Below are 15,996 nucleotides of genomic sequence, written 5' to 3'. Positions count from 1 at the left end.
TGCTTGAGTAAGGTTTTTCTTGTGTATCTCATTACCTGGATATCTAACCTTCATGGACAGATCATATTCTATGCTAATTATATAGGTGTATACTATAACTATTGAGTTCTTCTAATGCAGTTTTTCAACTTGCTGGATTTTTCACACAAGCTATGACTGACAAACTGTTTTTTTCTGAAGACAATTATGTTGTAAGATATGTTTGCATCCATCCATTCAAGTTAGAATGCATTTTATTTTATTTAATGACACAGTGCTGTGTGATGTAAATATATATTAAGATATTACCATACTAAGAGAATTACCTGACTAATTATATATTGACGTTGTATAGTACGTACCCATGTCAATACTAATAAATTAAGACTTCTCTCTGAAAAGATGACTATGAACGTTTTTATCTGAGCTTATATCACAGTGGTAACTTACTGTCAGCATGGAGGTATAAGTATACCTTCATGCTGTCAGTGGCATTACACTATGGATCTTTTTCATAAATGATTACACAGAATACACATTCCTTTTGAAATTATGGAAGGAAAAAAGATACAGCTGTCAAGTTCCTGCTTTCAACAGACTTGAGTAACTTGCACAGACCTTCGCGTTCTATCTGTGTTATACTCAATGTTCTGGAACAAGCTACAAGCTAGATCGTCATTGTTTGATTCAGGTTGTAACATTATGACGTTTTTTCACATTATGACCATTTATAAAGCGTCTTATTATTATGACAAATAAATCAAAACCACCAGAAAGAAAAACAAAAACATGCCTGTTTTGAAACTGAGCTTGGAGCCACTGGTTGTAAACTCGGACAATTTGGAGTTGTTCTTGGACAACGATGCTCTGTTCGTGGAATATTTCAATATTTCTTGTGTTCTGTCTTCACCTTTGCGTTCTATCTACGTCAGACGTGTTCTCGAACGCAAGTCATTGTTTGATTACGTGACCAGGAAGAAAAGCAACAGAAAACATGCCTGTCTTGAAGCTAAGCTCGGAACCGCCTCTCGTAAACTTGGAGAATTTGGAGTTGTTCTTGGACAACGATGCTCTATTTGTGGAGTATTTCAAGGTTTTCATCAGCCTGCCTTCTTGTGTTCTGTCTTGACCTTTATTTGCGTTCTATATACGTTATACGTGTTCTGGAACAAGTCATTGTTTGGTTGTGTTTTAAGTTTGTTATTTTAACGTCACTATTTTAGCATTCCTTTCATTATGACAAATTGAAACCACCAGGAAGAAAAGCAACAGAAAACATGCCTGTCTTGAAGCTAAGCTCGGAACCGCCTATCGTAAACTTGGAGAATTTGGAGTTGTTCTTGGACAACGATGCTCTGTTCGTGGAGTATTTCAACGCCTTCCTCGGGCTTCCGTCCTTTGCATTGCGGCTTCGGTACGACGCGGCGGCCGGTTGACATGGTCGGGGGAGGGTGTTGGGCGTGCAGGGCCGTGCGAGCCATGAACAGAGGAGAGAACCCGACTCCATTCTTACGGGAAAGTCGTAGGAGCAGTAGAGAAGGTTAGTTAGTTCTTAGCTATTACGGATAGCTTTCAGCACCAAGGACAGGCAGTGTTTGACATGGTCGGGGGAGGGTGCTGGGCGTGCCGGGCTGTACGGGCCATGAACAGGGGAGAGAACCTGACTCCAGTCTTACGGGAAAGCCGCAGGAGCAGTAGAGAAGGTGGGTAAAGCCTCTGCCCCTGGTGCTGAACTTCTATCCCCTTTGTTCTTGGGCCAAGTTGTATCGTGGTCATTTGTAGTTGTATCGTGGTCAGTTGTTATAGGGTATTGCGCTGTTTGCTACTAGGTTTGCCCTTTGTGTAGCCATTGTACGGAAAGCGTTCAGCACTAAGGACAGATCCCCTAACCTATTGCATGTATATGGATGGTGGGACGTATGATTATGAAGGATTGTATTTACGTACGTTACATTTAACAGCTATAACATTGCAGAGAAATTACAAATTCAAATAAGCCATGTCTGCAATAACTTTACCATCTATAGCGAACATTTTCTAGACACGTTATTTCGGTTGTAGTATTTCTTATTAACCACCGATTCACCCTATAGACCACACGTTAGGCGCCCAGTTGGACAAGCTGCAGGGTCTGGTGTGGATCAAGGTCCACCGTCTTCCCGCCTTCCTGCAGAGCCGGTACTACTCCAAGTACCGCCTGGCCAAGCTGCTCTCACAGGTGTGACAAGTATATATATTGTATATCTAGGTAGAGACTGCAATTTGGTAGAATTGGCAATTCTAATGGTACCGCTAGAAATCTTGACCAGAGTCTCTGTCAACAAAAAATCCGATCGGGATCTCTGTAGAATCGGTGATTCTACCGGTAGACATCCCGATTGGAGTCTGTAAATGTCAAGATATTTGCTTAAAAGACGAACTTTTAAGCTTTGATTAATGTCACTAAATAGATAGCTTGGCTTGAAATGGGAATTCGGGATTTGTAACTGGGAGAATCGGTAGAGTTAAGACAATCCACTCAGTATACTGATCCCGCGGCAAATACGTTAGCCTTTGAGCTCTACCGTTTGAGAATGACCGTACCGTCCTGTTTTTAAAGCAGTTTATACTTACTGTACAAACCCCAGGTCCCGGCCTGTACCTCCGGCCTGTACCTACACGTCGACCCCGACTACAGGCCCTGGGCCCCGCGACACGCACTGGAGGACCCGGATGCTGACTCTAAGGACTCCGTCAATGACGAAGATGAAGAATTTGACAGGTAATTCTTTTTTGTATTTTCACTGGATATGCTCATATGGTGACGTTTGCCATTTGTACATTGAGGTAAAAAGTGACTTGGTGTGTGTGTGTTGTGTGTGTGTGTGTGTGTGTGTGTGTGTGTGTGTGTGTGTGTGGTGTGTTAAACGTATATGTTTTTTGCTTCTCATGAAAATCATACATAACAAACACTATTCAATGATACAAAATCATCGCTAAGCCTAAAGCTCTTTCCACCATGTTTCTAGGACGGAAGTATTGTTTTGGGTGGTGCCAATCTATGCTAGGTTTGTATGTTTTGATTCCAAAGTAAGTAATGATGTTTTGATGCAATGTTAATCCAATGGCGGAAACTAAGTAAGTAATGATGCTTTGATGCAATGTTAATCCAATGACGGAAACTATATCTACTTCTCGGAAGTTTTAAATCTCTTACTCTCCAAGCAGAGGTTGTGGGGGGATGATCGTTACCTTTTTATACATGGCCGTTTTTTTTTGTCCTGATCCTCACCAAAGGTGGCCGCGGAGCTTCTCTGGCTAATGGATACTGCCTGGCCAATTTGATACTGTCTTTTTGCCACCGAGAGATCTGCTTGGAGATTAGAAATCTCTGTTGTCTTGTCAGGTTTGTGAAGAGTATGTGCGTGTGTCTCGGTCAGACGAACCCGACGCAGACCAAGCAGTGGTACGCCTGGGCGAAGCAGGCGGAAACTACCACCACAAGCCCGAGTGATCAGGATCCCAACAACCCACCTCCCAATACAGCAAGCTACGGCACTCTCTTCAAACAGAAAGGTTTTTGGGTTTGCTGTTAGATGGTTTATTATTATCATTAGGCCACACCAAGTAAATTTTATGGATGACGTCCTTTGGAGACCCTAAATCTAATGCGAGAGGGCGAGAAAAAAACAAGAAGGGCCCTAAAAAACAAAATGCCTAGATTAGAAATATACAAAGAGACGACAAATGTTAGGACACAAATTGAATGAGGTGACACAGTGTAACAAGCAAGAAGTCTTTTAGCAATAAATCAGGTGGAACAGCAGTTGTCGTCCTGTCCTGTTTTCGCGTTACGGGTTTCACGTCAATCTGACGATTTGCGGCACTGTCGTCACTCTTTGGTCATAGTTACAGGAAGCAGAATTTCTTGTTTTTTTTTCTAGGAACAAGCCAAAATCAATGCGCGCGCGGACGTCATCCATAGAATTTACTTGGTGTGGCCTTATCTAGGAAAGTGATACATCGCATTCATAGACTGAATCTCTTCAAACAGAAAGGTTTATGTTGTTACTGTTGGATGTTTATTATTATCATTATTTAGGGAAGTGATATATCGCAGTCTTAGACGGAATCCACAATACGAAATATGTATAAACTTAAAACTAGATCCAACACAAAGAAGTTCTCTCACCTAGAGCTTTCGACCAGTCACTCTGGTCTTCCTCAGTAGACTGACCCAGTGATGCTTGTCACGTGACTTCTTTGAAGTGTGACGTCACTATAAAATACAAGATAATTGACAATGAGTGAGTATGGAACTTAAATATGATATACGGGCACCATCATTACGATGCACATGTAAATATTTAAAAAATCACAATATTCAAACTTTTAGGTTTTGACGTGTACATGGCGAGACCGCCGACGAGGAAGAAGAAAGTCCCTTCGAGGGAAATGGTCAGGACGGCCGACAGTGGAGCCAGCCGCAGCCCGAGTCCCTACCTGCACTCTCCCGCCGCGTGTATGGGCGTGGATACAGAACTCACAGGTACATGTATCTGTATCGGTATCGGTATATCGGTATATTTTCTATTCCAACATTTATTACAAGACATAGCAACTGTAAACTCATTTTTTTCTTAAATCTTTATGCCGCCACGTGTAACTCATTTTCATACTCAGTTTCACCTAAGTAATGCTTAGGTCACATATCCAAACCGGGGCCCGGTCGGGCTGTTTGTACGAACGAAAAATTAACAATTCATATCAAATATTACCCATGATTAGTGTCAAAAACGTTTCTGTGTTTTGTTGTCTTTTATATCGTACCTTTCGTTCCCAAAACTGCCCGACCGGGCCCCGTGTGGGAATTGTGACCTAAGCATAAGTAAAGTGAGGAAAATTCGTGTGTAGTGCCTTTCCAAAGTGCACAAGATCAGATAGCATGGCAGGGACTCGAACTCGGGACCTCCTGGTTCCACACCAAACGCTCTGTCGTTATGCCACACGACCCCAGTTTCTCCACCCTAAAATCGCTTTTAACATTTGTAGAACCGGATGACGGCGACGCGGGCTGTGTTGAGGAGGACCCGTGCGGGTACCTGGCGGTGTACGGCCGGGGCATCGCCGACAAGACCGCCATGTCGGAGTTCGGGGAGTTCCTGAGGAGCACGAGCGGGGAGGTCAAGTGGAGTCTGTGGCTGGACGCCGACCACACCAGGTTTATACAGGTTTGTTCTGACTGATATTTCTAAAGCAGGACGAAAGTCGAGCGGAGGATATGTTATTTTGAACATAATCAGTAGATTAAAGCTTTGGAACTCCCTACCACTAAACATTGTAACTCTCGAGGACAGACGCAAATTTACTGAGAACTGTGTCATTCGCCACCTCAGTGATTCTAGTCAGCCAGTGTCCGGCAAGGGACACCTGCTTAAAGCTCAGGCATGGCATTACGGTATAATGACAGAATTTTCGTCGTGGTTCCTATTTACTTTCGCAATTATCAATCAAAATTGGCTAAACGGGTGACAAACTGTACTCCTCTAGCGGACTAACTCCCCTGGCGTGTTATCTGTCTATCTGGCCACTTTCTGTTCTTTCCAGTGGCTTGTAAAGCGAGCCAAAGGCACATTGCAGCTTTCTCATGTCCTCATCAAGTTTTCCTCTGACCACCTGTTGATCAGTGCATACACAAGATGGGGCCTTGATGGAAAATACCTCGGGAGAATAGGGAACATATTAATCCTGTTAATTTATGTGCTAATACTCTTATGTGCTCTTGTGTCCGAAGCAATTTGGACAGACAGAGTTTCCTTATCCTTATGAAGTTTTCCCCTGCCCACCTGTTAACAGTGCGTCCACAAGATGGGCGCGTTCCTCGCCAAGCTGCAGACCAAGTACCTGCACAGCAGCTCCCCCTTGCGACTCTCTATGGAGATGGAGCAGAAACTGGGATTGCAGAGGTGGGTCTGACCATGGTCTGACTCACACTCGTACATTGTCGTATGCAGCACATCTCCTTTTAACTAGTCGAATGTACTTATATCGATAGGCCACTTTCAGACTTGACCTCCCTGTCAATCATCTGTCACAATCACCTCCCACCTACCATGCAAGCAAAGCAATTATGACAGGCAGAGAGACAAACCCAGAATTCAGCCACCCAAAATATTACTTATATATAAAACAATACTGTACCAGAAAGTTTGCCTGAGTTCCATCTGTGACAGTTGTACCTCTGCATGAAGGCAGAAGCAAATGTAGCAGATATTGTTACAGTAATACAAATGTAGTGTTCACAAATTGGACCTATCTACCCAAAATTAAAAAGTATAGTGCTTTAAATGTAGCCCAACATTATTACTTGTTTGCCAGGATCCGTGACTGGCGGCCTGACCGTCTGCAGGAGGCGCAGAGCCTGCTGGTCCAGCCGCTGCTGCAGTACTGGTTACCGCGCTTCCTCCGCACCCGGGACCACGGATCGCCGCTCATCAGCTACGAGGGCAGCGACGTTTCTCTGGACTCATCAGGCAGACCAACATCAGGTACGGAAGTATTGTTTTGGGTGGCTTGCTGGTGTCAGTTTGTATGTTTCCTGTCTGAATGGCAAAGGTTGCATGGATTCGGAGGGACCAGGGGTCACCTCTCATCAGCTACGAGGGCAGCGATGTGTCTCTAGATTCATCAGGGCGACCCACGTCAGGTAGGGATGTTATGATGGCTACATGTATGGAAGTATTGTTTTGGGTGGCTTACTGTTTAGTTAGTGTATGTTTCCTGGTTACCACACTTCCTCCGCACCAGGGACCTGGGGTCGCCTCTCATCAGCTACGAGGGCAGCGATGTTTCTCTGGACTCATCAGGAAGACCCACTTCGGGTAGGTTCAACTTCAGGGTACAGAAGTATTGTTTTGGGTGGCTTACTGGTGTTAGTTTGTATGTTTTGAGTCTGAGTGGCAATGGTTACAAGGAGGGACCACGGGTTGCCTCTCATCAGCTACGAGGGCAGCGATGTTTCTCTGGACTCATCAGGGCGACCCACATCAGGTAGGGATGTTATGATGGCTACATGACTTGTATGGAAGTATTGTTTTGGGTGGCTTACTGTTTAGTTTGTATGTTTCCTGGTTACCACACTTCCTCCGCACCAGGGACCTGGGGTCGCCTCTCATCAGCTACGAGGGCAGCAATGTTTCTCTGGACTCCTCTGGACGTCCCACATCAGGTATGGAAGTATTGCTTTGGGTGGCTTACTGTGTTAGTGTGTATGTTTCCTGGTTACCCCGCTTCCTCCGCACCCGGGACCTGGGGTCGTCTCTCATCAGCTACGAGGGCAGCGATGTTTCTCTGGACTCATCAGGCAGACCCACATCAGGTAGGTTCACACTACAATGATAATAGTCTATTTGGAAGTGATTGGTCAATAATCTATTCATCCTAATAGTCGTTGATCTTTGCAAGGAGCTTTCATCACTGTGATGAAAGCTCCTTGATCTTTGTGTGCCCTCTGTATGTGTTGTTACCCTTGTCGTTCATGTTTTTAAAAAGGTAAAATCTTGAAATCCTACACAACATACTGCATAGGGCAGTGCCAATGTTGGATGTAGTATGTGTTCAACTCCCATGACTCAGCCTCGGATCAAACTCATGATCTATCAAATACAAGGTGAAAACTCTACCCACTTGGCCATTGCACCTGACACTCACAAACCTTGCTCACAAACTGTAATATTCCCCAGCGACATCTCTCGGCTTTGCCGCAGAGGATGTGACGTCCCGACCCCAGTCCTGTATCCCCCGTCTCCGGTCCTCCACAGATGCAGCCAGACGGATCTACGGGGGTGCCCGGGCCACGTAAGTACAACAGGCAGAGATCTGTATCTGTATCTAAATAGCCGGTAAGGCGCCCTTCGACGTAACACACCAGCTTCACAGGCACGCGGCGTGGTGATAGCTAGCTTGTTACACCCAATCTCTACACATTTGATTGCAGGAGTTGTTTCAAGCTTTCTAGTGATGTTGCCCCAACTGAGTTTGCATAGTGGCAACGAGGTCCACTCTACGATAGTTCTTGGAAAATACGAGTTTTGAGAGATGAATGCGTGGCCAACATACATGTACACCCTACATTTGTACGAAGGCCTAAAAGTACAGTTACTTCGACCTCAGTGCTTAGTATAGTCTCTGTGTAGACTTCATAGAGGTAATTTGTATAGGGTCTGTGGAGGTTTTGTCCCTCCATGGACCCTAAGTCCCTCTCACCACCTTTGATGTAATTACACGTAGATGCTGGACGGAGTACAACAGAAAGAAAAGCGTCAGCAGGTCCAGGAGCGCACGGTTGGCTGCACAAAAACACCCCAGCACCCCTCAGGTCGACCAGCTCCAATCAGAATCAAACATCGCTCACACAAAATCATCCCAGGCGAAAAACAAGAAAGACAAAAACGACGAAGCAAAGAGGAAACAGGAAGAACTCAGGATGAAGAGGGACATGGAGAGACGGTTTCCGGTGACGAAAGTGCGGCCACGAAAATCGGCTTCTGCATCTAGACGGCCGAAAAGCAGCCCAGGCGCGGAAAGTGACATGCAGTCTTTTTGTCTCTCTGCTACACGCCCCCCGACGGCTCCAAGCAGTACTGCAGGAAGGGGTATGTAACGACTGTGACTTATGTCATTAGCATAATTAGCTAAATGACCAATGGCTGGCGAGAGCCAGTGTAAGTCATACAAGCGTATTGAATTGGGTGGGCAGAGATTGGGGTGAAGTTGATTGACAGTCGACGACTAAGCTTGGCCGGTCATGTTGTACGCAGTGAAGAACCAGCCAGTAGGCTTCTACTCTGGAACCCTGATACAAAAAGAAGAGTTGGTCGGCCAAACGTAACACTTAAGAAACTTATAGAAACTGAAACAGGCTTACAGGACCTGGAACTTATCTCTGCGATGAAGGACAGAAAGTTCTGGAGATGTAACTTTGTATGCTACACCTCCTCGGAGGATGATTGATGATGATTAATGATTGACAGGGTTGTGACCCGGTATTCCATATATCATAGTCATCAGGAATGTGTACTGTGTAATAGCATAGTAAATTACATCAATCGTTATAATCCATTCTACGATGTACCATATCTAATTCGCTAAAGCTCTAAGTCTTTAAGTCTCTGATTTCTTGATTTACAGCAACACCCAGTAGAAAATGCGAACACGAGGGGAAAGGAAAAGGTAAATCCCGGGAGAAGGCCCTTAACCGTCCCCACACGTCACATGAAGTGCTGAGTGTCGACACCCAACAACCGGAAGCGACGCAAGTCGAACAGACTCTAGTTCACGACAAACGAGCTGGGAACTTCTTTGAGGAGTTCTGCGAAGCGTCTGGCAACAAGGTAGCTCAAGAAAACTACCAAGTTTTTCCTTTAGTTTCTATCCCCTATAAACCGGTTAGAAAATAAATCACAGCCGAGTCTATAGCTCCATCATTCCAGTGAAACTCTACCACAAATGACTTGATTCCCATGCATCAATTCATGATCATGTGTTCTGAGTGATCGGTGCAGAAAAAGAAGACTTATTGAGTCAGAAGAAAATTCCGGCGAGTCCCGTCTTTTAAGTTGAAAAAGAAGTTCAACTTTTCCACATACAACGTAATGCCTTAATGTCTTTAGTGTCAATGTTTAAGTTGTCACTCGATTTCCAACCACTATTTTAAACTGCCTCCCCAGATCTGGGTGAACGCTGTGGATTTCTGGCGGGACCTGCAGGAGTACCGACGTCTGTTCAACACAGAACCTCGTCAGGACTACAACATCCAGCGCAAGGCCAGGAGGCTGTACTCGCGGTAGGAGCAAGGCTTTTCCCCATGTAATGTTTTGCGGATCCAAACAACCTCACTATGTCCAAACGCTGCTAGTTTTGTGTTTTGGTACAAGTGTACTGTTTTGGGTGCGTGGCTGAGCTGTTGGTTTGTGTGTCTATTCATCCAGAGTAGGTTGACAGCACTTGGGTTGTGGCAAGATTGACAGGCAGAATGGCAGCTAGGAGGTGAAACCCTCAAATGCAGCACATTGGATGATCTTGGATGTCACAAAAACTCAAAATACATGTACTTTGCTGAAGAGTGAAATTTTAGCCTGGTTGCTGAACCTATTTTATTATTAGGACAAAAGAGACTTGTCAGCTGAAACAGTTTTGGTAACCAGGCCATCACATCTCTGAATTTTGTTTGTACAGTTACATCGTGGCTGGAGCGTCCCGGTCTATCCTCTGTCCAGTAGACACCTCCCACGAGGTTGGGTGCAGCCTGTCGGCAGAGGCACACGGCCAGGACACCTTCTCAGCCGTGGAGGAACACGCCCTGCTGGTCCTGAAGGAGGCGTGGCTCGCCATGAGGAGTGAGGAGGCTGACTTACTGGTCGGGCCGCTCAAGATTCCTCACTGAGGATACTGAAGATACTACACTGAAAATACCACACTGAAGACTTCATAGCCTTTAGCTATCTACCTATGACAATTAAGTGACAGTATTCCACAAAAGGACACAAGTTCATAAAAGACAATTACTCAATGTACAGCTACCACAGCTCCATAGATCAATAGCCCGGATGCCAGCCTTTTTAACTTTAGTATGCCCTCTATGTTGCTTTAACATGGTGGGACACATTGAAGATCGCAGATTCCATACAGAAATTATAGCCTGGATGCAAGCTTTTTTAGCTTTAGTACACTCTATTGTTGAACATGGTGAGACCACTGAAGATACAACACCGAGAGGCACAGACTCCAGAAAACAATAGGCAAAAAACAATAGCCTGGATGCCAGCTGGCGTCCTGGCTATCCATTAAATACCTGATACATGATAAAGACCCATTTCCTGTGTCTGACCTTTTGATCTCCTATATGTATGTGTGGGGTATTAAATGAATACTACAAGTAGATACAAATACAGGTTTTTAATATTGGGATGTCTATATCAGCTCACATCACAAGACTGACTTTCTATCCTGTTAAGTCTTGTAAACTATTACTGAGGTCTGTACAACAACTTCCCAAAACTTGCTCAGTAAGCCAACCAGTTCAACTTCTTTCTGATGTTACCGATACTGCAAACACCATGATGGTACAATGTACATGTTCATACAGGTACAAAAAGTCTTAGGGACACAATGTTTTCTATTTTGTCTTTCTATTACATACTAGTACCATTCTCTCCATCAATTTTTTTCTAAGTATTAGACAATCATTCTTTCAATACTTGTGTTGATATACATTGTACTACTAGTATGTAACTTGACAGAAATAGTCATTAGTTGGATATAGTTTTACGAGTACACTTCTTGATTTGAATTTAGCATGTTGAAATTCAAAGTTTTTATTGAGACAAACGATTCGTATATTACACAGAATAAGCTGTTGAGGGCTCGAAATACCACCTGCATGTACAGGATGGTGTAGGTAAAACTGGAGCTGTACTGGTGTTTATGATGTATGGTGGATATGTTATTTGCTGTATTGACTGTTACCATCTTTGGAGTATAAAAGAAATAATGGCAGTGGTTTCTGAACAGTGTTAGTATGATCCATACTGGGTACTTGAATGCTGAGTTGTGCAGGTAATTTTGAATGTTGCCTGCGCCAGTGAAGGTATGCAGAAAAACTATTTCAAGCCCTGACAGTGGTATCTCCTAGGATTCCATGGGTTCCTCCGCCCCTGCCCCCCCCTCTGCGGCAGGTGGCGCCTCCCCCTCCGTAGACTCCTCAGTTTTGGAGGTGTCTCTGTCCTTGGAGCGTTTGGAGTGTTTGCTGCGCTTGTGTCGGGAGCTGCGGTGCTCCGACGAGTCCTTCTCTCCCTCCTCGTCTCGGTGCCTCCTGGAGAAAAAAGAAAAAAACAGGGATTTCAAATTGTTATTTTGCTTCGAATGAAAGTTCATCTGTGTTTGTAGAATCCACAGTTGTAGAGTTCAGGCTTTGTTCCAACACAAGAAACGTCATGCTTCCAACTTCAGGAGAGTCAGCTAGTGGATCACACATCTGACAAAGGTCGACCGGAAATTTATGGTGAGTTCCCTCCTTGTGTTGGAACAGAGCTTGAACTCTATAACTACATGTATTGTCAACCTTCCCTGTCAAGCTGCCAATGATTTGCCTCAGAATGTGGGGAAATTGCATTTTTACAGGCTTGAACCCATGATTGCAAGCACTGTCTCCTTCCAGGTCAGATCTGTGACGAAAAAAAATTTCAGCTGGAGCCTACTGCACCCAGAGCCTAAGTCTATACCACACTGCCAAACCATCTGTACCTTCTAGAAGAGCGATGTCTAATATTCACCCAGAGTAAGTCTAAAACAAACTGCCAAACCCGGTTAACCATCTGTACCTTCTGGAGGAGCGATGTCTAATGTTCACCCAGAGCAAGCCTATAACAAACCGTCTGTACCTTCTGGAGGAGCGATGTCTGTCCTTGCTGTCATCTGCCTCCTTCTCCTCTCTCCGGCTGCTCTCCCGTTCCCTGTCCCTGTGTCTCCGCTCTCGTTCACGCTCACGGCTCCGGTCTCGCTCTCTCTCCCGCCCTCTGTCTCGCTCTTCCCGCCGCCTGTCCCTAAGAGAATAATCGTGACATGGCGTCAGTTTCACACAAGCAGCATAATACTATGGCATAGGAAAAAAAAATGGTGTTCCTGTTTTCAGTTCTGAAAAATAAATGGTTCATAGGTAGGGATTCTATCTTATCAATTTATTTCTTCTTTTAAAATTTTGGTTGAAATGATCCACCAACAAGTATCTAAGAAAATACAGTCAAACCTCTACAAGTGATGACCTCTATATATGGTAAGGACCACCTGGCCAATGTGACAAATTTTTGATGGTCTCCCAGATAATTTTTTTCCATAGACACAAGCATTAAGAATTCTGTCTATAGTAACTACCTGTCCATATTGACAAGATTTTATCAGTCCCCTGTGTGGTTTCTTGATCAGGTTTGCTGTACAAATTGAACACACATATAGATTCCACAAACCTTTCTCTGTCCCTCTCTCTATCCCTCTCTCTCTCCCGATCTCTGTCCCGGTACTCCCTGGGTTCTCTTTCCCGGGTTCTCTCCCTGCTGTGCTGTCTTCTCTGGTACTCCTGCTCACTGTCACTGTTAAACAATATGGTACCACAGTGAGAAACTTACAACAGTAATATAACTTTTAATAACAAGCTGGGCTCCAAATACTTATCAACAATCCTTGCCACAAGACCACCTTGCTACATACTGTACTCATGCTCACTGTCACTGTTAAACAAGAATGGTACCATGGCGTTAGAAACTTAGCCTGGGTAGGCTGGGTTCCATCCTAGTTAGTTTATGTCGCTACCACCAAGCAGCGACTGTGGGAGAGGACGTAAACTAACCAGGATGGAACCCAGGCTATTAGAAACTCACAGCAGTAATATAACATTAAAGTTAACATTTAAGCACTAAAGTTGGAAGGAGGAGGATATTTCACAAGAGATAATTTACATACTTTTTATTTGAACCAAGGACCTCACCTTCAGATTTCCCAAGTATACAACACTGGGGACAGACAAGGATTCGAACCCAAAACCTTTGGATTTGAAGTCGACAACTGTAACCACCTAATGATTTATAAAACAAGGGCTAAGCTTTCCATGCAACAGTGGAATGAATTGGGACTTACCCCTTGGCCTTGAACCGAATGAATTTGGGGTAAGTCCCAATTAAGTCGTGTTGGAGAGAAGGATTATTACTTTATTTCATAATGACTTGTACCAACTCAGATGAACTGTCATGCCACTTAATGATCAGTAGATGTTAGAAACAGCCTTACCTGGAGAAGTCACTGTCTGACCCCCTGTTGCCCATGTGTGGGCCCAGAGGAGGGAAGTAGTCGTAGTCATCATTCTCCTGTCTCCGGCCGGGGTCCCAGGAGCTGGGAGGGGGGCCAGAGGGGGGTGGACCCAGGTTGTAGGGGGGGAAGTCTGGGTGGTCTGTGAAGGTAGAGCAATACGGTAGTCAGGTTAAACTGAAAATCTGTACTGTGAATTATGAAACTTTTGAGGTGGTTATACACATGTATTTTTGTAGTGACCGCTCCACTGCAAATTCATGATGCGTACCACATATATGTATCCCTTGTATGACTACAGTACTACTACTCACTACAGAATGGTTTCAATCATGTATTTAGAACACAGTGAAAACCTCCCTATTCCTTCTGCAAAATAAAACCAATGATTTACATTGTACTGTATGTATTACAATATATTCAAGTGTATTCCATGCCCATTTTAACTACAATCAAACCTGTACAAGTGACCACCTCTACATAAGGACTTTATTCTGTTGCAATAACAACCCTGTCTATAAAAGTGACCACCTGTCCACATAGACCAGATTTTATCAGTCCTCTGAGTGGTCTGCTTAGGCAGATTTGACTAGATGGAGACTTCAATAGAGCCATCTCTTTAAAGTCAACCTTTCTGTCCTTACCTCCACTATAGTAAGGTGGTCTGTCTTCATAGCCCCTTGGTTGACCTCTGAAGGGAAGACAAATTTTGAGAAAATTACAAAATGGTAGCTTATCATAAATGCACAACACTCTTGGTATCAAATTTATCACAATCTAACACACAAAATCAGAGATTTGAGACTTCCAGGACATGTTTTGTGAATGTATTGAAACTGCAAGGGAAATGTAGTCATATTTGAGCAGGGCAAAGATGATAGGATCCTACAAAACTTCTCAGCACAAGATGCACTTGACATTCTAAAGAGGTAAAATTTCACTATTTGGTGGTAGCTTTCAGTAAAATAATATCTTCGATTAATTATTGTAAACAATCATCAAGAATCCAAGATTTCAAACTTCCAAGAAGTATGCAATCTGGCTCCTCATGAGGCTACTCATCCAGGAAGATAATACTTACAAATCTAGGTTTAATTAACACACTGGAATAAAACAGTTACAGACATTTCGACCACTATCCAATGACCTTCATAAGTGAAAAGAAAGAAAAGTCATTGATTGTCATATTTTGAATTTAAAGGGAGTTTTTTCAACTTGTGTTTGAAATGTCTGTAGCTGTTTTCTTCCAGTACGTTGATTAAACCAAGATTTATAGATGATATAAACTTTGTTGTTTACTCACAGTCAAACGGCGGCATGGTGTCTGGAGGAGGGAAGCCTGGGGGAGGTCCAGACATGCCGGGGGGAGGATGGGGATACCTGGGAAACCTCCTCCTGCATGGATCGCTGGGGGACAGGGGACGGAGTTAGACATACAAACAACACTTTCTTTAAAAGTTGAAAGTAGACTTGTGTTATTGTTAATACACACATAGATAGAGACAAGTTAGATTGCATACTACTGTTATGATATTGTTTTTTCTGCTTACAATAGCTATCAGACATCTCTAGTTGAAATCTCATATGCTTGAAAAGGAAGTGCCCTTAGTACTGTAGCTCTATAAAGCATATCGAGCCAGTATTTTAAGCCAAGGTCATTAGTAATATTACATTCTAGCACATAGGTAAAACGTAGAGTGTATTGTTTTTGTCTATTTAAGGATGACATCCTGTCTATGGTTTTCAAATGTTGTGTTAGAGAAGATATCGCTTGCAACGGGCAAAATTCTCATGCAACATTGACTAAACATTTTTAAAAATGTGAAAAGTCAGGTTTTGTGGAGGCACAGTACATTCTGCTGACTCGATACACATTCTCACAACAGAATTTGGATGCTACCAATCTTGTCAAATGGAGGGCTACTAAACTGTTAGTTATAGACATGGAAGAGTCCAACTCACCTGGGTGTGGACATTCCTCTCCCAGCATCCCTGCAGCAAACGAAAGCACATAAATTAAGACAACAACCATCTTCATAACCAGCATGTAATAGAAGGTATTTTGGTGTCCATATGTCACTCCATTTACCTCACCATTCGAAAATGCAGAAATGGACCATCCCAAAATTACCTTTACTCACAATATTACCCCTTACTTTTACCCCCCACAAGAATGAACTC

At 43.7% G+C, this 15,996-nt stretch overlaps 1 protein-coding gene and 1 pseudogene across 1 annotated transcript; one reads left to right on the top strand and one right to left on the bottom strand.

Annotated features, from left to right (window-relative positions):
- The first annotated feature begins 1,256 nt into the window (after positions 1–1,256).
- LOC109466482 lies at positions 1,257–10,402 on the top strand (annotated as a pseudogene).
- A 497-nt stretch (positions 10,403–10,899) lies between these two features.
- LOC109466470 (pre-mRNA 3'-end-processing factor FIP1-like) lies at positions 10,900–15,791 on the bottom strand. The gene is made up of 6 exons (XM_019764191.1): positions 15,778–15,791; positions 15,119–15,222; positions 13,798–13,957; positions 12,981–13,103; positions 12,399–12,560; positions 10,900–11,830 (listed from the first exon to the last, which is right to left on the bottom strand). Exons 1-6 carry the CDS (start codon positions 15,789–15,791, stop codon positions 11,647–11,649), a joined length of 747 nt encoding a protein of 248 aa, XP_019619750.1. The 3' UTR covers positions 10,900–11,646.
- Between the last annotated feature and the right edge of the window lie 205 nt (positions 15,792–15,996).

This window comes from Branchiostoma belcheri, unplaced genomic scaffold (assembly GCF_001625305.1).
Source record: "Branchiostoma belcheri isolate BF01 breed outbred unplaced genomic scaffold, Haploidv18h27 scaffold168, whole genome shotgun sequence".
Lineage (NCBI taxonomy): Eukaryota > Metazoa > Chordata > Leptocardii > Amphioxiformes > Branchiostomatidae > Branchiostoma > Branchiostoma belcheri.
This window is presented reverse-complemented; position numbering and strand designations above follow the sequence as displayed.